Below are 26,842 nucleotides of genomic sequence, written 5' to 3'. Positions count from 1 at the left end.
TATCTCCGTTGGCGTTGGAAGGATGCTAAGCAACGTAAACACACACTATAAATACAACTACCCCCACTGCCCCACCCCACTACCACTGTCCAGCCCCCTCAAACTCCCCAAACTTGATTTAGAAATACAATATGCAGAGAGCAACGTGAAATGGCTTAGTCTTAGTTACTGATACTGATGTTTTTGTTAATAGGGATATATATGAATAAAATGTAATTTGATTGGTTGATTGATTTATTGGTTGATTGACAGATTTATTGGCACATGGATTTAACATCTTAAGTGTAGTGGCACAAATATTCCAAATATATATCAACAGATTTGTCATAAATATCATGAAAATACAACTTTACCAGAGTACAATGGTACATATGAAACCACAACTTTCTTTGCCACAGCTATGGTCTTGTACTATACTAACACAGTTTGGCACAAACTGTATCAAATTAATCAATAGTAGGCATAATAGGCAGTTACAAAAGTACATTGGAAGCATAAAAAATCATGCATATCGAACTTGAGAGATACATTGACTTCATTTAGGCAATCACTTCCTAGGTTCACTTTACGTAGTAATAAAGGGTGATTTGACCCTGTAAAGTCAGCTACTGTCTACATATCTAAGACATAACCTTAAGTACCTATGAAATGTTCACTTGAAACATCAATTGAGCAGCCATAGAGTCACAGATGCAGCACATGAAATGCATGAGTATAGTAGAATGGAGAATCATGGTCCTCCGTGCAACTATCCTTTCTGCTCCAGGGTGAAGTTTCCCCTAAGTACAGATCTAGGATCAGCTTGCTCTACCCCAATCCTAACCTTAACCATTATTGAGGAAAATGAAAAAAGCCAGAATCTAGGGGCAAATTCACCCTACTCCATCCTTCCTCTCCAATAATTTGGTTATTCCATCTTCATGATTTTTAAAATAATTTAGCAGACATTCTTATCCAGAGTAATTAGGGTTGTACTTGTTTTGCTAAAGGGTACAGCAACATATTTTTCATCTAGTCAGCTCAGGGATTCAAACCAGCAACCTTTTGGTTACTGGCTCAACACTCTTTTAACTGTTAGGCTACCTGCCAGTCTTTGTAGGCCACTCTAGTCCTTACAGATAGGATCTTACCTACAGTACATATGGTCTTTCTAGGCCATTCTAGTCCTTCAGCTAAGCATCTGTTTTGGACAATGTCCTTCATACCCAACCCCCTCTGACATCCCTCATCTCTCTCTAGTAGTCTCTGTTCATTACCTCTTCATTCAAACTTCAAATTGTTCAAACTTCCATTTAACAGTCCCTATCTCCCTCAGGGCTCAGACCACACAGACACCATGGTTGGACATGAGGGCCGTCTGACTCTCCCTCCTCCGGTCCTTCTTCTGCCCCAGCCGGACCCTCCAACAGACGGCACTGGACCCCAGTAGAGCCAGCCCGGCCGACAGCAGAACCAGCCCCAGCACCGAGATGGTGGAGCCGTGTGAGTTGAACATGTACGCCACAGCAGTTACCACAATACCGGCAATGAGGACCACCACGCCGAATGGCACTGTGCACCGGTAGCACGACATCTCCGCCCCACCTGTGGCCGCTGTCAGCTGCATCTCGTTGATTAACGGGACAGTCGTCACGACGACGCTACAGTCCTTCTTGTTGTTGTTGGATTTCTCTGTGGGGACTTTCTCGGAGGTTGATGTTGGCGTTTTCATGGCGCTTTTTGGGACTTTCGGTGAGTTTCTGCTGATGGGGTCGTCTGGCATAGAGATTTTGTTAGCTAGGAAATGGTGGGCCATCTTAATTTTCAGTGGTCAACCTGTTGAGTCTGTCAATCAGTGTGGGGTACAGAGAGAGAAAAATACATTTTAGTCATATTGAAAACAAAACAGAGAAAACCCTGACTACACCTTAAGGATTAGCACAAAAATAAAGGATGTCAGCAGTTCACAATTTACTGAATTACAGTGAGTTGAGGTATGTCTCTAAATTGAAGCCTGTTCCCATTGAAATGAAAGATCTCTGTGCCAATGTCTATGCCCTGGCAGTAATATTTCCACCGGATGCATTGTTGGCAGTTGGACGTGAGGCATCGACAGTGCGCAACATAACTGTCAAATTTCCCAGAGAAAGGCAGCTATCATTACGACACCTCTGTGAAACAGGAGCCAACCAATTTGATAAACAGTCCGCTCTAATGATGAAATAAATAATGTAGCCTAAAGCTATAAAAAAAAACGCTATGATCCCAGCTAGCACATTTGGTTCCTTGGAAGTTGTGGGAACAGATGGTTTTGGTTTCACATTGGTTGTGGGAATGAAGCCAAACATTTCCTGACTGGTAAAACTGAACATTTTGCTTGCTCTGTGAAAATGTATTTGGAGATTGCAAGGAGGTTCTGAGAACGTTTTACTCTGGAAGGTTCAAAGAAAGTTTTCCTGGGAGGTTTTATTAATGCTCTGACAATGCAAATTATAGGTTATTTGAAGGTAATTTAATAACATTCTGAGAACATTTTCTAAATATTGTTAAAGTTTTGTAGTGGTTATTATTGAAAGTTTTCTTAACAGTCTAAGAACGAAATTTTGAGGTTTTTGAATAACTTTCTAAAAACCTTCACTGAATGTTCCAATAAGACTTATTTTGGGTAGGACATTAACTTGTTTAGGCATTAATCATGTAAACTGTTTAAAATAATTCTGATACAGCATCATTGAGATTTGAACCTGTGTGCTCCTGTTCTCTATCACTGGAATTTGTCTACTGCACCACCAGGATAGAGCTAGGATGCTGTGTTTTGTTACGCATACAAAGCTGTACATTTTGGTCTATTCAAACAAAACCCATTTCAAAGGAAACAATCACTCCGTAAGATCAGGTGTGGCCAAATAGTAAGCGCAGCCAACACACCTGAACACATTTAACCAAGATATTTGTTGATGCTGAGAACAGAATATATATGTTTTTAAATAACAATCATAGAACTTTTTCTGAACATTGCTAAAGTTTTCTTGCGTTTTTTTAGGGAAAGTTTTGTTTATTTTCTGAGAAAGGAATTTAGAGACAATTGATGTGGATGGTTTTTTTAAACATTTCTTTATTGCAAAGAACTAGCATAAAAGAGAACCATACATTCTCAGAAAGTTCTGAAAACATTGCTTAAATATAACTTTTTTTCATTAGTCCACTGTTGATACAGTCCCAAAATGCTTTGCATGTCAGCAGTCAAGTTTATCAGATATTGGACTTTCAAGAAGCGAAAAGTCATCATATGCTGCAAAATGCAATAGTTATTTTGTGGATTTAGAACGTTCCCCGAATGTAGTAAAAATATTACATTAAATACAGTGGCTTGCAAAAGTATTCACCCCCTTGGTATTTTTCCTATTTTGTTGCCTTACAACCTGGAATCAAAACAATTTTTTAAAGGGGGGGGGGGGGGGGGGGGGGGTTGTATCATTTGATTTACACAACATGCCTACCACTTTGAAGATGCAAAATAATTTTTATTGTGAAACAAACAAGAAATAAGACAAAAAAACTGAAAACTTGAGCATGCATAACTATTCATCCCCCAAAGTCAATACTTTGTTAGAGCCACCTTTTGCAGCAATTACAGCTGCAAGTCTCTTGGGGCATGTCTCTATAACCTTGGTACATCTAGCCACTGGGATTTTTGCCCATTCTTCAAGACAAAACTGCTCTAGCTCATTGAAGTTGGATGGGTTCCACTGGTGTACAGCAAACTTGAAGTCATACCACAGATTCTCAATTGGATTAAGATCTTGGCTTTGACTAGGCCATTCCAAGACATTTAAATGTTTCCCCTTAAACCACTAGAGTGTTGCTTTAGCAGTATGCTTAGGGTCATTGTCCTGCTGGATGGTGCACCTCCATCCCAGTCTCAAATCTCTGGAAGACTGAAACAAGTTTCCCTCAAGAATTTCCCTGTATTTAGCGCCATCCATCATTTCTTCAATTCTGAAGAAAAGCAGGCCCAAACCATGATGCTGCCACCACCATGTTTGACAGTGGGGATGGTGTGTTCAGGGTGATGGGCTGTGTTGCTTTTACGCCAAACATAACGTTTTGCATTGTTGCCAAAAAGTTCAATTTTGGTTTCATCTGACCAGAGCACCTTCTTCCACATGTTTGGTGTGTCTCCCAGGTGGCTTGTGGCAAACTTTAAACAACACTTTTTATCTTTAAGAAATAGCTTTCTTCTTGCCACTCTTCCATAAAGGCCAGATTTGTGCAATATACGACTGATTGTTGTCCTATGGACAGAGTCTCCCACCTCAGCTGTAGATCTCTGCAGTTCATCCAGAGTGATCATGGGCCTCTTGGCTGCATCTCTGATCAGTCTTCTCCTTGTATGAGCTGAAAGTTTAGAGGGACGGCCAGGTCTTGGTAGATTTGCAGTGGTCTGATACTCCTTCCATTTCAATATTATCGCTTGCACAGTGCTCCTTGGGATGTTTAAAGCTTGGGAAATCTTTTTGTATCCAAATTCGGCTTTAAACTTCTTCACAACAGTATCTCGGACCTGCCTGGTGTGTTCCTTGTTCTTCATGATGCTCTCTGCACTTTTAACGGACCTCTCAGACTATCACAGTGCAGGTGCATTTATACGGAGACTTGATTACACACAGGTGGATTGTATTTATCATCATTAGTCATTTAGGTCAACATTGGATCATTCAGAGATCCTCACTGAACTTCTGGAGAGAGTTTGCTGCACTAAAAGTAAAGGGGCTGAATAATTTTGCACGCCCAATTTTTCAGTTTTTGATTTGTTAAAAAAGTTTGAAATATCCAATAAATGTCGTTCCACTTCATGATTGTGTACCACTTGTTGTTGATTCTTCACAAAGAAAATACAGTTTTATATCTTTATGTTTGAAGCCTGAAATGTGGCAAAAGGTCGCAAAGTTCAAGGGGGCTGTTTGGACTATTTTGTGTATGTTCATTACATGGAATCCAAATAAAAATCGATTTAAATTACAGGTTGTAATGCAACAAAATATCAAAAACGCCAAGGGGAATGAATATCTTTGCAAGGCACTGTAGAACTTGTGTGGAATGTTCTGTGGAAGTGCTGAAATTCCCACAGAAGAACGTTATTTTTTAAAGTTCTCTGAACAATTTGAGAATATGACTTTAAGGCCAGGCACAAGGGTGGGCAACTCCAGTCCTCGAGGGCCTGATTGGTGTCACACTTTTTCTCAATCTCTAGGAAAACACAGATGTTTAATCAAATTGCATTCTAAATTGAAGATCATGATTAGGTAATTATTGGAGTCAGGTGTGTTAGCTGGGGCTGGGGCAAAACTGTGACACCAATCAGGCCCTGGAGGACTGGAATTGCCCACTCCTGCAGCGGGACAACACCACAAAATAAAATAAATCATCTGAATCATATCACAATCAACTTTTACAAGTTGAATGTAGACATTAATAAATTAATTTCTTGTATTACAATTGACACTCAATTGACATTCGGCTTACACAGTTTTACTATGCGATACGTTTAAGATGGCGCCGGAGAAGAAGGCAGACTTTTTACGTGCCCCCAGCCAATTGCATTTTTTTGTTTGTTTATTTGCGTTGTTTGTAACTTCTTTTTTAAACTTATTTTGTACATAATGTTGCCACTATTGTCTCTTATGACTGAAAATAACTCCTAGACATCAAGACTGCGATTACTCACCACAGACTAGCAGAATACTTTTTTCCCTTTCATGACTCTGACGAGCCTGACGCGAAGGATATACTGCTTTCTTGGGAACAGGCCCCGATCCCCGTGATCTGCGTGAATAGGAGGCGGTGAAAGAGGGGCGAAAGGCCGGCTGCCTTCTGAGAATTCGTAGGGGATCGAATAAGCCCCGACTTCTCTACATTCTGCTTGCAAACGTGCAATCCTTGGAGAATAAAATCGACGAGTTACGTGGAAGATTAAACTACCAGCAAGACATAAAAAACTGTAACATCTTATGCTTCACAGAGTCGCGGCTGAACGACGACAATATCAACATACAGCTGGCTGGTTAGACGATGTACCGACAGCATAGAACAGCGGCGTCTGGTAAGACAAGGGGCGGCGGACTATGTATTTTTGTACATAATAGCTGGTGCACGATATCTAAGGAAGTCTCGAGCCATTGCTAGCCTAAGGTACAGTATCTCATGATAAACTGTAGACCACACTATCTACCAAGAGAGTTTTCATCTGTATTCTTTGTAGCTGTTTACATACCCCTATAGTCAGAGGCTGGCATTAAGACAGTATTGAATGAGCTGTATTCCGCCATAAGCAAACAAGAAAACGCTCACCCAGAGGCGGCACTCCTAGTAGCCGGGACCTTTATTGCAGGGAAACTTAAATCCATTTGACCAAATTTCCATCATAATGTTAAATGTGCAACCAGAGGAAAAATAACTCTGGACCACCTATACTCTACACAGAGACGCATACAAAGGTCTCCCTCACCCTCCATTTGGCAAATCTGACCATAATTCTATCCTCCTGATTTCTGCTTACAAGCAAAAATTTAAGCAGGAAGCACCAGTGACTAGATCAATAAAAAAGTGGTCAGATGAAGCAGATGCTAAGCTACAGGACTGTTTTGCTAGCACAGACTGAAATATGTTCCGTGATTCCTCTGATGGCATTGAGGAGTGCTTCATCAATGAGTGCATCGATGACGTCGTCGCCACAGTGACTGTACGTACATACCCCAACCAGAAGCCATGGATTACAGGCAACATCTGCACTGATCTAAAGGCTAGAGCTGCCGCTTTCAAGGAGTGGGCCTATAACCCGGAAGCTTTTAAGAAATCCTGCTATGCCCTCCGATGAACGATCAAAAAGGAAAAGCGTCAATACAGGACTAAGATCGAATCGTACCGCACTGGCTCTGACGCTCATCGGATGTGGCAGGGCTTGCAAACCATTACAGACTACAAAGGGAAGCACCGCCGAGAGCTGCCCAATGACACGAGCCTACCAGACGAGCTAAACTACTTCTATGCTCGCTTCGAGGCATATAACATTGAAACATGCATGAGAGCACCAGCTGTTCCGGAAGACTGTGTGATCACTCTCTCCACAGCCGATGTGAGTAAGACCTTTAAACAGGTCAACATTCACAAGGCCGCGGGGCCAGACAGATTACCAGGACGTGTACTGCGAGCATGCGCTGACCAGCTGGCAAGTGTCTTCACTGACATTTTCAACCTCTCCCTGTCCGAGTCTGTAATACCAACATGCTTCAAGCAGACCACCATACTGCCCGTGCCTAAGAACACTAAGGTAATCTGCCCGTTGCTTTGAAAGACTGGTCATGGCTCACATCAACACCATCATCCTAGAAACCCTAGTCCTACTCCAATTTGCATACCGCTCCAACAGATCCACAGATGATGCAATCTCTATTGAACTCCACACTGCCCTTTCCCACCTGGACAAAAGGAACACCTATGTGAGAATGCACTACATTGACTACAGCTCAGCATTCAACACCATAGTGCCCTCAAAGCTCATCAATAAGCTAAGGACCCTGGCACTAAACACCTCCCTCTGCAACTGGATCCTGGACTTCCTGACGGGCCGCAAACAGGTGGTAAGGGTAGGTAACAACACATCTACCATGCTGATCCTCAACACAGGGGCCCCTCCTGTACTCCCTGTTCACTCATGACTGCATGGCCAGGCATGACTCCAACACCATCATTAAATTTGCAGATGACACAACAGTGGTAGGCCTGATCACCAACAATCACGAGACAGCCTATAGGGAGGAGGTCAGAGACCTGGCCGTGTGGTGCCAGGACAACAACCTCTCCCTCAACATGAACAAGACAAAGGAGATGATTGTGGACTACAGGAAAAAGAGGATCGAGCACGCCCCCATTTTCATCAACGGGGCTGCAATGGAGCAGGTTGAGAGCTTTAAGTTCCTTGGTGTCCACATCACCAACAAAATAACACGGTCCAAGCACACCAAGGAGGTCATGAAAAGAGCACGACAAAACCTATTCCCTCTTCAGGAGACTGAAAAAAGCATCCTGACAGGTTGCATCACTGCCTGGTATGGCAACTGCTCGGCCTCTGACCACAAGGCACTACAGAGGGTAGTGCGAACTGCCCAGTACATCACTGGGACCAAGATTCCTGCCATCCAGGACCTCTATACCAGGCGGTGTCAGAGGAAGGCCCTAAAAATTGTCAAAGACTCCAGCCACCCTAGTGATAGACGGTTCTCTCTGCTACCGCACAGAAAGTGATACCGGAGCGCCAATCTTAGGTCCAAGAGGCTTCTAAATAGCTTCTACCCCCAAGCCATAAGACTCCTGAACATCTAGTCATATGGCTACCCAGACCATTTGCATTTCCCCCCTCTCCCCCTCTTTACACCACTGCTACTCTCTGTTGTCCTTTATGCATAGTCACCTTAATAACTCTACCTACATGTACAGTACATACTACCTCAACTAACGGTGCCCCCACACATTGACTCTGTATCGGTACCCCATGTATGTAGTCTCGCTATTGTTATTTTACTGCTGCTCTTTAATTTCTTGTTACTTTGAACTTTTATTCTTAGACATATTTTTTTTAAACTGCATTGTTGGTTAGGGGCTCGTAAGTAAGCATTTCACTGTTGTATTCGGCACATGTGACTAATACAATTTGATTAGATTTTTTAAAAAGCCACGTTAGACAGGATTACCTAGACATACTGACCAGTTCAAATAGACAGAAGCCCGCTATATGGTATCCAAACTCATCGTTCTGCATGTCCAGCCCACTCATTATCTCTGCCAATCATGGCTAGTGGGAAAGTTGCTGGCTTTTTCTGTGACTAAACCAACGGGTCGTAATTTAACAATTTTATTTGTATTTACAGGTGGCAAACAAGTTTGTTATTAAAGCACATGAAAGTTCACATGTTCGAGAAGACATTTCTGACAAAAAACGCATTTAGATTTTTTTTAAAGATAACGTTCAAACGGCTCTCCTTTGAACTAGTGCACTTCGACATATGCCTAGTTTCCTGAAATGGGTCACATATGGACTTTTACCATATAAGGCCATCTTCTGCATACCACCCCTACCTTGTCACAACACAACTGATTGGCTCAAACGCGTTAATAAGAAGGAAAGAAATTCCACAAATTAAGTTCAGGGCAGCATACTGGGTGGGGGCCGTTTAGTGTTGACTATTTAACAGTCTGATGGCCTTGAGATAGAAGCTGTTTTTCAGTCTCTTGGTCCCAGGTTTGATGCACCTGTTCTGACCTCGCCTTCTGGATGATAGCGTGCTGAACAGGCCATGGTTCGGGTTGTTGATGTCCTTGATGATCTTTTTGGCATTCCTGTGACATCGGGTGCTGTAGGCATCCTGCAGGGCAGGCAATGTGTCCCCGGTGATGCGTTGGGCAGACCGCACAATCCTCTGGAGAGCCCTGTGGTTGCGGGTGCTGCAGTTGCCATACCAGGCTGTGGTACAGCCCAACAGGATGCTCTCAATGGTGCATCTGCAAAAGTTTGTGAGGGTCTTAGGGGTCCAAGACACATTTTTTCAGCCTCCAGAAGTTGAAGAGACAATGTTGCGCCTTCTTCACCACAATGTCTGTGTGGGTGAACTATTTCTGATTGTCAGTGATGTGTACACCGAGGAACTTGAAACTTTTCACCTTCTCCACTGCAGTCAGGTCGATGTGGATACTGGGGTGCTCCTTCTGCTGTCTCCTGCACCATTCCCAGAAAGGTTGTATGCAATATAACCATAGGTCAACCACGCTCTCACCAAGCTTGAAGAAACCTATGGTTCTCAGAACATTATGTGCTAGCTGGGATCCGTCATCAACTCTTCTCTGTCGATGTCAACTAGTATGTGATACAATATTCGTTGGCCTAGGCGCGCGTGATAGAGATTATTTTGAATGAAAAAAACAAACAATCTAATTACTCACCTTAAAATGCTGACTGATTCCATATTTTACACCTAACCCATGAATATATTGTAGTTTCAGGAATATAGTATTCAGTGCCAATAATAACTGTGAATTTCACAATTAAGGTAAAATACATCAGTTGAAGTTACTGTATCCTGGAGCTCTTCTCAGTCTTCTGAAACAGTGCGTCTTTGTGGTAAGGGAATGCAACCGTCAGCCTATTCACTCTCATCTCGAGCTTGAAGTTCTATGTCATCCATTCGTTTTTTGTCCATTATCAGGTCGTGTTAGAAAGAATAGAATATACAACTATCCTGTTTAACTTTAGCACCAGCATATGAAAATGTATTATATGCGCAGATGTTTCCCCAGAATGAGATATATAGCCGACCATCGTTCATTCCACTCACTTCTATTCTCTCTATACACTGTATATGTATCGTGCAGGCATGTCTAGAAAGCTGTGGCTCTCTGCAATGATCTGGTCTACATCGTCTTGGAGAATCACGCAGGGGGAAATCAATAGCTAAAGGGGGGAGTGTCTGTGAGACACGACTTTCCTCTCCCCCTCACCTACTGAACAAGCAAGGAAACTTTTAACCCTTTCCACCCTTAGCCCTTATTTTAAAGTATACAGCAAACACAATTGCGTTGTCTTTATGACCATAGCGTCACAACTGATTCTGTATTCAAACAAAAATTCAATTTGTTTTTGATTATTTTACCGGTAGTGTATATAATAACATAATTGCAAAATTCACTTGTTTACTGTTATGACATAATACTTTGTCTTATCCATGTTGTTCAGTTCTACTAGTGTTTCAAGGTGTCAACGAGCACCTATGTCACTAACGAGGAATGGCCTTTACAGTAACTAACTCTCCAGTGTTTCCAGATTTCTATTAAATATGACCTATAATTAAAGTGATACTTCGGGATTTGGGAAATGAGGCTCTTTATCTACCTCCTCAGTCAGATGTCTCTTTCTCCAGTATGAAAGAAGTTAGAGGTAGTTTTGAGAGCCAACGCTAACTAGCATTAACGGAATGACTGGAAGTCTATGGTATCTACTAGCAGTTTTTAATTAAGTATGTTATAAAGCAGCTTTTCTGTGTTGGAATGGTTAGGGCATACTCCAACAACAGAATGGCTTATACCGCTCATAAAAAATATTCATACAGTAGACCGCTGATTGGCCAGCTCATCCTCAGGAGGATTACATCATCCTTTATGAGGAAAAAGCAAGCATTTTTAATTGGTCTGTTAGAGATACAAGTTTGAGGACAAATCAAATGTTAATTGTCACATGCTTTGTAAACAAAACAATTGTATCACGAGAAACACAAGGAACAAATACACAATGACCAATGACAGCTTGGCGATATACATGGGGTACCAGTACCGAGTCGATGTGTAGGGGTAAGAGGAAATTGACATATTGTAGATACAGTGCATTCAGAAAGTATTCAGACCTCTTGACGTTTTCCACATTTTGATACTTTACAGCCTTGTTCAAAAATGGATTACATAATTTGTTACCCTCATCAATATACACACAATACCCCATAACGATAAAGCGAAAACAAGTTTTTAGATATTTTTGCATATGTATTAAAAAAAGAAAAGAAAAAAAGAATATGACTGGTTTGGGCACACCTACTCATTCCAGTTTATTTATTTATTTATTACTATTTTCTATATTGTAGAATAATAATGAAGACATTAAAAACTATTAAATAACACACATGGAATCATGTAGTAACCAAAAAAGTGTTAATCACATCAAAATATATTTAAGTAGCCACCCTTTGCCTTGATGACAGCTTTGCACAATCTTGGCATTCTCTCAACCAGCTTCATGAGTTAGTCACCTGGAATGCATTTCAATTAACAGGTGTGCCTTGTTAAAAGTTCATTTGTGGCATTTCTTTCCTTCTTAATGCGTTTCAGCCAATCAGTTGTGTTGTGACATGGTAGGGGTGGTATACAGAAGATAGCCCTATTTGGTAAAAGACCAAGTCCATTTAATGGCAAGAACAGTTCAAATAAGCAAAGAGAAATGACAGCCCATCATTACTTTAAGACATGAATGTCAGTCAATGCGGAACAAAGACATTTGAAAGTTTCTTTAAGTGCAGTCGCAAAAACCATCAAGCACTATGATGAAACTGGCTCTCGTGAGGACCACCACAGGAAAGGAAGACCCAGAGTTACCTCTGCTGCAGAGGATATGTTCATTAGAGTTAACTGCACCTCAGATTGCAGCCCAAATAAATGCTTCACAGAGTTCAAGTAACAGACACATCTCAACATCAACTGTTCAGAGGAAACTGTGTGAGTCAGGCCTTCATGTGGAATTGCTGCAAAGAAACCACTACTAAAGGACACCAATAATAATAAGAGACTTGCTTGGGCCAAGAAACACAAGCAATGGACATTAGACTGGTGGAAATCTGGCCTTTGGTCTGATGAGTTCAAATTTGAGATTTCTGGTTCCAAATGCCTTGTTTTTTGAGATGAAGAGTGGTTGAACGGATAATCTCTGCATGTGTGGTTCCCACCGTGAAGCATGGAGGAAGAGGTGTTTTGGTATGGGGGTGCTTTGCTGGTGATACTGTCTGTGATTTATTTAGAATTCAAGGCACACTTAACCAGTATGGCTACCACAGCATTCAGCAGAAATACGCCATCCCATCTGGTTTGCTCTTAGTGGGACTATCATTTTTTTTTAAACAGGACAATCACCCAATACACACCTCCAGGCTGTGTAAGGGCTATTTGACCAAGGAGAGTGATGGAGTGCTGCATCAGATGACCTGGCCTCCACAATCCCCCAACCTCGACCCAATTGAGATGGTTTGGGATGAGTTGGACCGCAGAGTGAAGGAAAAGCAGCCAACAAGTGCTCAGCATTCGTGGGAATTCCTTCAGGACTGTTGGAAAAGCATTCCTCAGGAGAGCATGGTTGAGAGCATGCCAAGTGTGTGCAAAGCTGTCATCAAGGCAAAGGCCGGCTAGTTGAAGAATCTCTAATGTAACATATATTTGATTTGATTAACACTTTTTTTGGTTACTACATGATTCCATATGTGTTATTTCATAATTTTGATGTCTTCACTGTTATTTTACAATGTAGAAAATAGTAAAAACAAAGAAAATCCTTGAATGAATAGGTGTGTCCAAACTTTTGACTGGTATTGTAAGTATTCAGATCCTTTACTCAGTACTTTGTTGAAGCACCTTTGGCAGCGATTACAGCCTCAAGTCTTCTTGGGTATGACGCTACAAGCTTGGCACACCTGTATTTGGGGAGTTTCTCCCATTCTTCTCTGCAGATCTTCTCAAGCTCTGTAAGGTTGGATGGGGAGCGTCGCTGCACAGCTATTTTTTAGGTCTCTCCAGAGATGTTCGATCAGGTTCAAGTCCGGTCTCTGGCTGGGCCACTCAAGGACATTCAGAGACTTGTCCCAAAGCCACTCCCACCTTGTCCTGTTGGAAGGTGAACCTTCACCCCAGTCTGAGGTCCTGAGTGCTCTGGAGCAGGTTTTCATCAAGGATCTCTCTGTACTTTGCTCCGTTCATATTTCACTTGATCCTGACTAGTCTCCCAGTCCCTGCCGCTGAAAAACATCCCCACAGCATGATGCTGCCAGTGTCCTGCTCCTTGAAAGTGGCAGCTCTAGCCTATAGCTCAGTGCAGATGTTGCCTGTAATCCATAGCTTCTGGTTGGGATATGCATGTACTGTCACTGTGGGGATGACGTTGTCAAGGCACTTATTAATGAAGATGGTAACTGATGTGGTAAACTCCTCAATGTCATCGGATAAATTCTGGAACATATTCCAGTCTGTGCTAGCGAAACTGTCCTGTAGTTTAGCATCTGCTTCATCAGACCACTTCGTAGTATTGAGGCATCACTGGTATTTCAGGTTTGAGTTTTTGAATGTAAGCAGGAATCAAGATGTCACGAATCTCGCCGAAGATGGTGCCTCTTCCTGTTCGGGCGGCGCCGGCCTATTAGCTGCCATCGATTCCCTTTTCGTTTGTTTCTGTTTATTGGGTTTAATTGGGTACACCTGTTTTGAGTTATTGTTTGTTTGTAGGCTATTTAAGGGCACTAGGCCGACTGGGTATTTGTGCGGCTTGTTCTCTGTTATTTGGTTTTGGTGTATTAGTGTGATCTATATTTTTCCGGACAGTTTTAGTCCTTTGTATTTTGGACGGGTTGTTTCATGCGCCCTTGGGTTTTGCATGTCCGTGTCTCCACTGTCTTTGGAAGAAAATATCCATGTACGGAATTACCTGCTCTCTGCACTTGACGCTTGACTCTATCCTCTTCGTAACACAAGAGGATAGAGTTATAGTCAGATTTGCCAAATGGAGGGTGAGGAAGAGCTTTGTATGTGTCTTTGTGTGTGGAGTAAAGGGGATCTTTTTTTCTATAGTTGCACAGGTGACATGCTGGTAGAAATGATTAATCGAACCTATGAGTCAAACTGTATGTGTAGAAGGCTTGGCAGAAGGTGAATGGTGAACTTTTGTTGCACACATCCAGATGATGCTGCATACTATTTTGCAATGACGCTATTGGTATGATCAAGGCGTTACCTAATGAAAATGCACTAAATCACAGATTTTGCACAACATTGCACAAATTAGGCTACAAATCATTTAATATACTGAGACAAATTACAGTCAATTTATTGAACATGAAATGTATTTCAATATGATTGAAATAGGCATATAGCCTACTGCATTTATATTTTAATGCAGTCATCTCAATTTTATTTGAACCATATTTTTATAAGTTGGTTGTTTGTATTAATTGCAAAGACATTGGCAACTTTGTAATTGTAGTCAACTTTGTTCTGAAGTTATCGTGGTCACAGAGAGACAGATAAACCATGTGATCCTATGTTTAGCAGAGGTCTTCTGTGTATATATACAGTGATGTGGGAGGGCAAAAAAGCATCTAACGACACACTTAGCTGTTCTGCCGTTAGATTACGAGCCCTCTACTTTCATATTATATCAAAATAATTTCACAACTGCAAAATATACATTTACAGTACTCTGTTTAAACCGGTTTTAACACAGTTGCCGCCAACAGTATTTTTCAGTGACAACATAAAAAGGAATGTCCCTTTTCAGGATTTGTCTTTCAAATATAATTCGTAAAAATCCAAATAACTTCACAGACCTTCATTGTAAAGGGTTTAAACACCGTTTCCCATGCCTGTTCAATGAACCATAAACAATTATAGAACAGTGGAACGGTCGTTAAGACACTAACAGCTTACAGATGGTAGGCAATTAAGGTCACAGTTATGAAAACTTAGGACACTAAAGAGGCCTTTCTACTGACTCTGAAAAACACCAAAAGAAAGATGCCCGGGTTCCCTGCTCATCTGCGTGAACGTACCTTAGGCATGCTGCAAGGAGGCATAAGGACTGCAGATGTGGCCAGGACAATAAATTGCAATGTCCGTACTGTGAGACACCTAAGACAGCGCTACAGGGAGACAGGACGGACAGCTGATTGTCCTCGCAGTGGCAGACCACGTGTAACAACACCTGCACAGGATCGGTACATCCGATCATCACACCTATGGGACACCTATGGGACAGATGGCAACAACAACTGCCTGAGTTACACCATCAGTGCTCAGACTGTCCGCATTTCATCTATCAGTCCCCATTTTTTGTGTGTGCACGAACAGACAGAAAAAAACCTGCCGGAGATTAAAACAAACAAAAACATCAGAAAATGTCATCATAATATATGTGGGAACTGTTTCGACTGGGAAGCCTACGGTAAGCTTAAAACATCTTCATTTCAACCATATTTGGTAGTAGCTCCACCTTGCCTTCTGAATGGCTAGGTGGAAGCTTAACCATATCCCTTAAGCCTGTTGCATGCTTCCCAGTCGAAACAGTTTGTGCATATAATGATGACATTTGGGGGCAGTTTTGTTTGTTTTTTTGTTCGTCAGGTTTTTTTGGGGCTGTTCTTGCGCACAAATTTTTTTTCTTGCAAAAATGTATGCACTTACATGCTAAATGGCTCAAATCTAAAAATGTAAGAAAAGTTGGGAGCCGAAGTCTATGCCCCTTCATCAGGGATTGGTCAACAGTACTATTTCTAGCAGGAGTGGGAAGATTATGGATGGGATTCTTCAATTAAGTGATTGTTTTCATTCATCGAGAGACAACTAGTTTTTATGCACATTTTTTCACATCCTTTCAACCAAACATCTTTGTTAGATGTAAAATTGAGTGACTAAGACCTCCTCGGCAAAATGAATTACAGATTTATTGGTTTACGTTTGGGAAGAAGAAGAAGACGAAGTAGAAGAAGAAGAAGAAGAAGAAGAAGAAAAGGACTGCAGACTAGTCACAGAAGAGGATATGGAGAGCTTTTCCAAAGATGATTTCATGTGGATCTCAGAAAAGAAATGGAGGAAAGTACATTGTGGCTTAGGGCCATGACTCCGAAAAAGCATTGTCGGCCCCATTCTGGCTCTTGTAGTAAGAAAGAATGAATGCAGGAAGAGAAGAAGATGGAGGCCGTAAAGCATAAAAAAGGCATTAAGCACAGATCTTGTCTCCCAAAGCGTGGAACGATAGGGTAGATAGTGAAGTTGATGAGGTTGAGGGGGAATTACCTGAGGTGACAGATGTGGTGAAGATCCCAGTCTCATCCCGAGGATTATGATGAAGATGATTCTGGCCCAGTGTGAGTGTGATTTTTGGAGAAAGTGGATCCTTACCTTTTGGCTGATCCATATGTGGTATCAGGTTGGGTGGAAAGGACATTGGGTACTGTTAAATTGGTGAAGGTAAGCTGAAGTGGACTTTGTTTTTCCATGCATGTGGGTCACGATCTGTTTCTTGCTTGCTCTTAGGAACAGGGCATCATTGAAAGGAGTGATTTCTGGGGTAGCGTTGAGTGCGGAGGTGGAGCATTTGAAGTAGAATATTCCTGGTGTTTGTGACGCCCACCCTTTGGTGTGACGCAGACCCAGTGGCGAGCATAGTGAAACAAGAGATACTGTCAGTCCTTTTGAGTTTTGAATCAGAGTTTTGAAAATGCTAGGTAAAGCCCTGCCTTATCTCAGCTCACTGGTCACCATAGTAGCACCCACCCGTAGCACGCGCTCCAGCAGGTATATTTCACTGGTCACCCCCAAAGCCAATTCCTCCTTTGGCTGCCTTTCCTTCTAGTTCTCTGCTGCCAATGACTGTAACTAATTGCAAAAATCACTGAAGCTGGAGACTCATATCTCCCTCACTAACTTTAAGCACCAGCTGTCAGAGCAGCTCACAGATCATTGCACCTGTACATAGCCCATGCAACTACCTCATCCCCATACGGTTATTTTTTTTAAATATTTTTTTTCTCCTTTGCACTTCAGTATCTCTACTTGCACACGCATCTTCTGCACATTTATCACTCCAGTGTTTAATTGCTAAATTGTAAGTATTTTGCCACTATGGCCTATTTATTGCCTTACCTCCCTTATCTTACCTCATTTGCACACACTGTATATAGACTTTTTCTATTTCTATCTTTTTCTACTTTTTCTATTCTATTGTGTTATTGACTGTATGTTTGTTTATTCCATGTGTAACTCTGCGTTGTTGTTTGTGTCACAATGCTTTGCTTTATCTTGGCCAGGTTGCAGTTGTAAATGAGAACTTGTTCTCAACTAGCCTACCTGGTTAAATAAAGGTGAAATACATTTTTTAAAATAAAAGATAGTAATCTCTGCCCAGTCAGTCCATGTTGCTAGCCTGTTGTGCCTGTTTCCCTTGCTTGATGCTGTTTTCCTCTCCGCTACAGACTCTGGTCCCTGTTTCCAGTCCGACTTCTTGTCAGTCCTGCTACTCTGTCCTGGATTCCCCACTCTACACTCCCTTGGATTCCCCTCCGGACCTGCTTACCCTGTCCCCACACCTCTCACTCCAGCCTCAGCCTCCGCACCTGGTTTCCAGCAACCCGCCCGAGCTTCCCCTGGCCTGCACTCAATCTTCCCCCTGTGTTTCAATAAATACCTTGGTTACCTCATCGCAGTCTCCTTGTCTGAGTCTGCTCTTGGGTTTGCTGTTCAGCTCCCCGTAACATTTTCCCTATATAGTGCACAACGTTTGACCTGGGTCTAAAGTGCATTGGTCAACAGTAGTGCACTATAGGGAATAGGGTGCCATTTGGGGATACACCCAATGTGTGGTCTGGTCTGGCGAGGAGTCTACCCATGTTCACTGGCTTCTCTTTGGCACAGTAACCTTTGACCCTGAACTCCTTCCTGTCTGTTCTCCGAGGCTGCAGGCTATGGTATATTTACATTACAGAGGCAGGAAATGAGGTAATCCCTGGTTGCTGTGGTGGAATCCCCATGGAAACTGGGAATTATAGGGACATTTCCTCTGCTGTCTTCACTTCAGAGTTCTGAAGACACTGCTAACCAGTGAAACCAGACCTGCTCTTGTAACTTTCCCTCTTTTTCATAATTTAGTCTCTCACTTGTTTTATGGCTACCTCTTTTTCATCCTCTGCCTTGGACCTTGACTCTCTCTGTCTTTATTTCAATCGTTAATTTACACCTACAGGAACATATCTCTTTTCTCTTATCCTTTTCCACCCCCCCTCTCTCTCTCCATACCCACCTCTCTATGTCTCTCTTAACCTCTTCCTCTCCCCCTTCCCTCTCATCAGGTCACTTGGCTGACATTAAACACGGTGGGACCTGTGTAAGAATGGGAGCATTCAACAGATGTTTCCTGGACACATACATATCATACATTCAGGGTTAGGGTCAATTAACTTTCAATTCAAGAAGTGAGTTGTATTCCTGTATTAAGGGGGGGGGGGGCTAATTTGAGTACAGTGCCTACAGTACAGCATTGCTTATATCTGAGAATACAACTAACAGTATGTTGGGGTACAGTATACACACACAGCTCTCTCTACTGTAGGTTTGGATAAGCTACAGTGAAATGCTTTATGAATGAGCTCTGAGGTATACAGTAAAAAGTTGTGATAATTATAATATTGTCGTTCAGTTGGTGACAAACAACAAATAATTCGAAAAACTCCAAGGCCTTCAAAATCAAAAGCCCTGCGGGCTGGTAAATCACACTCGTTCATATGATTAGCGCGGTAATCTCTCCCATCTGTGAATACCACAGATTTATGCATACCAGAGCTTCCTTGCCTGGCCCCGGCAGCCACTGCCCCCTAGGGGTGGGATGTGTATCATGGTAATGTGCTGACTGTGGCCCAACCACACTTAGCTATCTACTACATAAAAATATGGATGAAGAGTATACAAGATAGTTTGCCAACTATACGTTTTTAAAATGTGCAGTTACATTTTTATTTATTTAACTAGGCAAGTCAGTTAAGAACAAATTCTTATTTACAATGATGGCCTACCCCCCCCGGCCAAACCCTCCCTTAACCCGGACGATGCTGGGCCAATTTTGCGCCGACCTTATTGGACTCACGATCATGGCCGGTTGTGACACATCCTGGGAACGAACCAGGGTCTGCAGTGCCTTAGACCGCTGCGCCACTAGGGAGGCCAATGACTAACGTGTGATACAGTGGAGGCTGCTGAGGGGAGGAAGGCTCATAATAATGACTGGAATGGAGCATATGGAATGGCATCAAACACCTGGAAACCATGTGTTTGATACCATTCCACTGACTCCACTCTAGACATTACCCCGAGCCCGTTCTCCCCAATTAAGGAGCCACCAACCTCCTGTGGTGTGATAACAAGATCAAGGACAGTGACTATAATACGTACAGTGACTATAAAACATAGCTTAGAATATAATTACAAAGAAGAAAAGCTGATAGATTTTGTAAAATATGGAGCCAAAAAAATAAACTGTATGATATTATATAAAACATCCGTGCGGTTCCCAGAGTATAATATTATTTCCCTAATGTGTTCATCCTTAAGTGAGTCTAAAAGCTTTGGCCAAACCCTGGGTCTGTCCCAAGTGGCACCCTATTACCTACATAGTGAACTACATTTTGACCAGAGCCATATGGGCCCTCGCCAAAAGTAGTGCACTATAAAGGCCTTTATTTTTCCTGGGAATAGGGTACAATTTGGGACTCCGTGAAATCAAGTCCCTGAAATGAATCTTATTGAATGATTAATGTATTTTTATAATCCCAACATTCACAACACACACACCACTGTTATGTGTCTCATGTACATCAGAGAAATATCAGGCAACCTATGTATTTGATGTAGGCAGATTGATTGTTTTTGTAGAGTATATTGCAAAGACTGTTTTTAATGTGTAAAACAAATCTCTTAAGGCCCATGTTGAAATGACAACATCTGCCAAATCATCCAGCTAGATTAAGCCTTCCACTGATTTATGTGAGTGAGGTTACTGATGCTGATAATGATGGTGGTAGTTTTGAATGAAGAAGAGGCTGATTATTGTGGTGTTGTAGTTAACAATACCATCAAACACTTTTTTATCATCATTTCCATACAACTATTCCATGTTCCAAGTAGCCTAGGACCAACAGTCATCAAACTCCTTTTCAAAGTGTATTTTCATGTAGCTCGTTCATGTATGAGGTGGTCACGTTGATGTGTGATGAGATGGGCTGTTGTTTATCCAGATTGCTCCGTCGATGGAGCCTAATTGCAGTCCTCGCAATTTTGGGCGGACAGCCTAACGACATAAATATTTCCTGTCCAAGTTATCTTTTCCTTCAGACAGCTGCTTTGAACTGATGATGAAGGTCTCCGCATAGTAACTGACTCAATCTTTTTCTGACATAAAGTACGAGCCAAGGGGTTGCCAAATATAGTCTGTTTACTGCAGGACGTGGACTTGTGGTAACTATCTGATTGTATGTGGACCATTTCCCTCGGCTATAGATTGGTGTCCGGCTATCCGATGCTGCAGCCCATCCTCACTCCGGGACGATAGGTTAATTAACTGATGACTACCGAGCGCTCTGATGTCCGACCTCCCCATGATGTCGAACTGGGGATTTGCGTGGTAAGTTCTCCTAAAAATCAAAGTATTTTTGAAAATATGAACTAGCCTACATCCGGCCTACCCTCTGCCTGATTTTTTAGGCTAGGCTATTGCATTTTAGGGATGTAGGCTATTGTATTGCTAGGCAGCAACAAACTCAAGACAAAGGAAGAAAAAGAGATAGACACGTAACAGGGACTAAACGACGAATGAATGCTTCGGGAGAGTATCTGTTTTGTTCTGAACTAAGATTTCAAGGGGAAAGAAACAAAGATGGTAACTTTAGGCTCCATGAGGCTTAGTAGAAAGTTTTTAATGTATCCGCAGCTTGCTTTGAAATCGCCCGGGGGCTTTTGAAATTACTACGTTTTGCTGTAACATTGTAGTTTCGCTGCAACATTGTTAAAGTATAATTAATGGGACAACTAGCAAGCTTTCCTGCAAGAATGTTAAGCTGAAGTGAATTTCCCGTTGAATATCAGCCCATGTCGTGTTCCATGGAGGAAAGTACAGTAGGCTAATTAAAGATGGTCGAAATGAAGGAGAGAAAAGATTTTCTTATGGCATGCAGGAATATCATCTTAACAGGGGACACAGTCCACTGGATCCCGTGTGTGTTATTGTAGCAGTAGCCTAGCACGTTTTATTCTGCATACAAGACAAAGCTATAGCAAAACCTTTTCGAATTATGTGATGTAGTTTGACATTTTTTCCATGCTGACCAGGGAGTTGCCTATACTGTACAGGCTGACTCACAAGCCTAAACATTGGCCACGTGGAGGAAAGTGGGTAATGATTTGGACTATTACTGTCACATCATTCTACTGTTGGCCTTTTGCCAACACAGCAGCAGTGTGTCGCCAGTGATTATGCTACTGTAAGCTTAGGGGGCAGGTAGCCTAGCGGTTAGACCGCTGGGCCCGAAAGGAAAGATCGAATCCCTGAGCCGACAAGGTGAAAAATATGCCTATGTGCCCTTGAGCAAGGCACTTAACCCAAATTGATGATAATGGCTGACCCTGGCTGTGACCCCACTCTCCGAAGGTGTCTCAGGAAGAGTTGCATACACACTTGTACATATGTGATATCGACAAATATAAGCACTCACCAAATAATACTAACTATTATTATTATTATTATTATTATAAGCTCTAGTGTTCTTTTTTGGAAACTGTGTTTCCATCAGTAGTGCGACACTTGTGAAGGGCAGAATCAACAACCTCTGTATCATCAAGACAATTGCTTTGTGAAGATGTCAACCAATGCTCTCAGTTAGTCATTGTTATGTAAATGCCAGCTGAAAAGTACCAGTGGCCTGGCCTTGGCCCCAAGTCAGAGAAGGTCCACTGAGGCCATGGCCCAGAGAGACACTGGAGCCAGGTCGTGGACGTGTAAACACAGAACTCGGAGACTTTTTGATTAAACACTGCGGTAAGTCTTAGGTGTGTGTTAGGTGATTGGTGCGTGTTACAGCGTAACTATTCACTAAGGAGGTTTAAAGCTCATGGTTTGCTTTCCAAACTGTTCAGTCATTATACCTTCATTAGAACTACGCTGAGTAGTTGCATATTATGACTTGGGGTATGACTTCTCAGTCATATATTGATCCCTTTTCTCTTTGTCTGTTCCCTCTGAAAAGCCTTGTGTGTGCGTTTGTTCATTCAATGGGAAGCCAGACAGTGACAGATATCCATTTAATGCTGAATTAGACAACAGAACTGAATGTCTCTTGGCTCACTTCTTTTCACCCCCTCCAGCTATGGCTGAAGATGTCTCTGGACTCTGATAAGGTGTGTGGGCTGCTGTCCCGGGACTCCAGAACCTCCTGTGTCTTCCAGGCTGCAGACGAGAAGGATGACATACCAGGGGTGGGGGAGGACAGGTATGCTCCAAAATCCTGTCCCTCCTCTCTTTTGCTCTCTCTCTCTCTGTCTTTGTCTCTCTCTCTTCTTTCCCTTTTCTCTCCCCTCTCCCCTCTCTCTCTTTCTCTCTCACTTTTTCTTTTTCCATTCTCCTGTCTTTTATCTCTCAGGTCACTCCATATAGGCCTACATTAGCACCAAATTCTCGTCATATCTTTTCAGTTTGGGTGAAATGTTTTTGTTCCTATCTCCCTTTTCAGTGTTTTGGAGATGCTGAGCTATTCTAAGTTCTCTGACCTGGAGACATGGCTGTGCATGCCCTCCACGCTGCTCCCCAGGGCCCTAGAGTCCACCCGCTCTACCTCCTCCTCAGGCTCCACCTCTACAGCACACCTCTCCACCTGCAGCGAGACTGGAGAGACAGACACACCACACAGGTACATAAGACCTAGGTACAAATGTCCAATACTTTGAGTGTTTGCTTTGGCCTGCCAGCTGGATGAGGTTTGCACTTTTGGGACTTTTCTATTGTTTCCATTGCAACAGGCAAGCTCAATTAAACACAGCTAAAGTGTTTGCAATTATTTAAAATAGTATTTGAATCCAGGTCTGCAGGACATGTTTTGGTGTCAAGTGGTAGCATTTGAGAATATTATTGAAGCTTCTGCCTCTTTTACAATGTCCCATTTAAAGCACATCACTTTAAGAGACGAGTTCTCTCTAGTGTTATCAAATGTCTGTGGAGGTTTCAAAGCCCATACAGCCACAGTGTGGTCTTGTGTGGTTTAGTCTTTCAGTCATTACAAAGGCTCAATCCACCAGCCTTTCTCCATGAGTTACTACTGAGACACTTGAAGCACTTGACTCTTGATTCCCCAGATTTAGCTGCTGAATGGCTGTTACCACACACACACACACACACACTGGTCATTTGATACTTATTGGTCTTTGAACACCACTGCTTTTGACTGGAGACCAGCTCAGTGCCATGATGTGTGATTATGTTGCCAGTGTAGTTTTGAATGAGTGGTCGCCAAGCCTTACCCAGCTCCCCCCTCCCCCTGGTCACCCCAACATAAACTCTCACAGTATGTGTATCTTGCTGTGAGTGGCAGACATTGATGTCCATGGAAGTCGATTGCAATCGTACGAAGTTGAGGGATTTAAAAAATGATACAAATTTATAGAGAAGTGAACATGTTTTTTGGAATTGGTCGATGTTGAGTTACTGCGGTAAAGAGCTATGTCGAGTTGGGAGAAGTTGGTGGAGTTTTTCGTGCGGAGGAGAAAGAGAGGAACCCATAGAGGATCATGGAGAAGCCACAGTTACAACGTCTCTGAAGTCAGGTACTATAGAGGAATATATTCAAAACTAGGTTATAGATATGTAATATCCGCTGCTTATAATCAGAGGGCCAGAAGGTTATGACTGCAGATTGGAGAATTGTGCAACGTCGTGTGCCAGCTATAATTATTGGCAGTACAGTCAAAGAATTCCAATGTAAAGAGCAAAGCTATACGATCTCCGCTGTGAATAATCAAAATGCTTCGGGCTAGGACTAATGATTCATGCTCAAATATGTTATGTAAGCTTCCTAATGATTTGGGAAAGGCTATTCAACTTACCTGGATATTGGGTATTTGAGGACTTGTGCAATGTTTATATTGTATTTTCGGAACTTAAAAAATTGCCTTTGGCATCATCATAGATGGCTGAATAGTTAAGAGAAGAGAACACATTGACTTATTATATAGCTTTGTACGTTTCATAGACTACTGTACATGTATCTCGTTGTGGATTTTCCATTCAGGAGATGTATCATGAATATTTTAGCTTCTGCTAGTTGAGTTGTGTGTGTGTGTGTGAGAGAGAAAGTGAGTGCATGCATGTGTGTGTCAAACTGCCATGATGCAAATTAGGCACTATTAGTGTCACTCAAGAGCTCTGAAAAGAAAACCAGAAAATTAAAATTAAATCAATCTAATCGTTTTTCATTGGGATTGAAAAAAAAAAGAAGGTTTGAGTCCCCAATGGCACCCTATTCCCTATAGTGCACTACTTTTGACTAGAGCCCTAAGTAGTGCACCGTGTAGGGAATAGAGTGAGATTTGGGACGCACACAAGGTCATTGACACCTCAGAGGAGAAGTTATTGAAAGGGATGATTAACATGTAGTCATACTTGACTGGTTCAATGTGAGTTCTCCCTTGAATTATTTAATTTATTAAGCATTTTTTTTAAATACATACAAAACGGCCCTCCAGCCAGTGACGCCGCCACATACAATTTAAGACTATCATCAAGGATAATGCAATAAAGCTTAAAAGCTTATTTCCGTTGTGGTCCTTTTGGAGGGTAAAGGGGGAATGCAACAAGGTTAGGCAGCAATTGTAGTGACAACAGACAATGACAGACACAGTTGTTGTTTGTTTCATAACATGAGATAATTTAGTACAATTCCCTTTTCTAATAAACAACTATGGACAGGTACATCTCCTCTTTCTCACATTCCCTTATTATATAGAACAATCAATCCCTAATATATACAAGACAATCACAGTATGATATACAACAGGCACCATAAGGCAGACCATATGCTATCCCAGGCATTTCCTTCTCAGCCACGTACCAATACGACTTACTTTTGAGACATGCTACTATTTAGCCATTTTTTTTCAGTGAAAACTTGAAACTACCCGTGGAGGTTATACTTTTCAAATCTTCTGAAAATTATTCAAAAGAATGGCAGCTGAGTATAAAAATGTTTCTTTCCCCATACCACTTTTAAATCGAAAAGGAACAGCGTCAGTTTGGAATAGTTGTGGGTACCCCGTACCAAGTTAAAGTAGTTACATAGGTGCCTGGGGACCATACTGTGGACAATCTGATGTACCAGACACCATTTAATCTGAGCGACTCTCTTCTCCATTTTGAGCCATCTAAGGCTTTCAAAGTGGGAATAGTCAAGATGTGTAAGTGCTGGAAGTTTAAGAATAATCCTGACTAGTTTGTTCTGAAATGTCTGCAATTTATTTTATATGATCATGTACCAGGATTTAAGTCTATATTAATTGCTTGTCAACTGCTCGTATAATTAAAAAGCAGTGTTTTCTAAGTCACTGAAATGGCACCCTAAATTCCTACACAGTGCACTACTTTTAATAGAGCCCTCTGGGCCCTGGTCAAAAGAAGATCACTATATAGGGAAACGGGGGCCATTTGGAGTGCACACACTGTTCATTCATACCAATATACTGAAATACCTTTATGATTAATAGTGTTGACATTCCTACTGGTTTGTCCAAACTGCTTATTGTACAGCCAGTCCAGACAAGCTAGACCACCACTAGCATGCTTTTGGAACCGTTCCACTCCAAAACAAAATTGATGAAAAAATATCTAAAATACATACTTTTAAATACAGAAATAGACCCGTTTTAATTGGTCAATCCAGAAAAAGACGAGTTGTACTTGGTCAATCCAGAGGTCTACAGGTTTTAACTTCCTGTCTTGTGTCTTCTACTTCCTGTGCCTGTCGTAGACCTCTAGATAGGGAGGCCATGTTCCTTACCCCTGCACTGGGGCGGGAAATCCCATTCCTGGCCACACCCTTAGCCCCCATCCTGTCCTCTACGCCGTGCAACATAACCCCACAGGGCGGGGTCAGTGTCAGGAAGCGCAGGCGATTGGCAGCCAGTCCCGGGGGACTACACTGGACCTCTACAGGTACACACTGACCTAATTATCTGTCTGTCAGTCTATCTATCTCTCTTTCTCTGTCTGTGTCTCCCTCCCTATGTCTCAGCGCTCTGTTTGTCTCTTTCTCTAGACTGTATAACTATCTCTGTTTGCTTTCTCTGTCAGCCTCCTTCTCTCTATCTATCTTTCTCTGTCAGCCTCCTTCTCTATCTATCTTTCTCTGTCAGCCTCCTTCTCTCTATCTTTGTCAAGTTGGGTGGGGTGAGTCAAGGACCTCATTAACCTCTTGTTTTATTTTACAAC

General features: G+C 42.1%; 2 protein-coding genes across 2 annotated transcripts in view; one reads left to right on the top strand and one right to left on the bottom strand.

Moving 5' to 3' along the window:
* Positions 1-216: 216 nt before the first annotated feature.
* Positions 217-10,501, bottom strand: LOC109899147 (transmembrane protein 100-like). The gene is made up of 2 exons (XM_020494201.2): positions 9,976-10,501; positions 217-1,824 (listed from the first exon to the last, which is right to left on the bottom strand). The coding sequence occupies exon 2, from the start codon at positions 1,793-1,795 to the stop codon at positions 1,319-1,321; it is 477 nt and encodes a 158-aa protein (XP_020349790.1). The 5' UTR covers positions 1,796-1,824; positions 9,976-10,501; the 3' UTR covers positions 217-1,318.
* Positions 10,502-20,628: 10,127 nt separating this feature from the next.
* Positions 20,629-26,842, top strand: part of ankfn1a (ankyrin repeat and fibronectin type III domain containing 1a) — a 221,125-nt gene continuing 214,911 nt past the window's right edge. Inside the window, exons 1-4 of the mRNA XM_031835416.1 lie at positions 20,629-20,998; positions 22,735-22,859; positions 23,100-23,276; positions 26,382-26,566. Of these exons, the coding sequence (XP_031691276.1) occupies positions 20,939-20,998; positions 22,735-22,859; positions 23,100-23,276; positions 26,382-26,566 (547 nt within the window). The 5' untranslated portion in view covers positions 20,629-20,938. The remainder of the gene's footprint in view (positions 20,999-22,734; positions 22,860-23,099; positions 23,277-26,381; positions 26,567-26,842) is intronic.

Source organism: Oncorhynchus kisutch, linkage group LG11 (genome assembly GCF_002021735.2).
Source record: "Oncorhynchus kisutch isolate 150728-3 linkage group LG11, Okis_V2, whole genome shotgun sequence".
Taxonomy (NCBI): Eukaryota; Metazoa; Chordata; class Actinopteri; order Salmoniformes; family Salmonidae; genus Oncorhynchus; species Oncorhynchus kisutch.
Note: the sequence above shows the minus strand (reverse complement) of the source record. Positions and strands in the feature narration are given on the sequence as shown.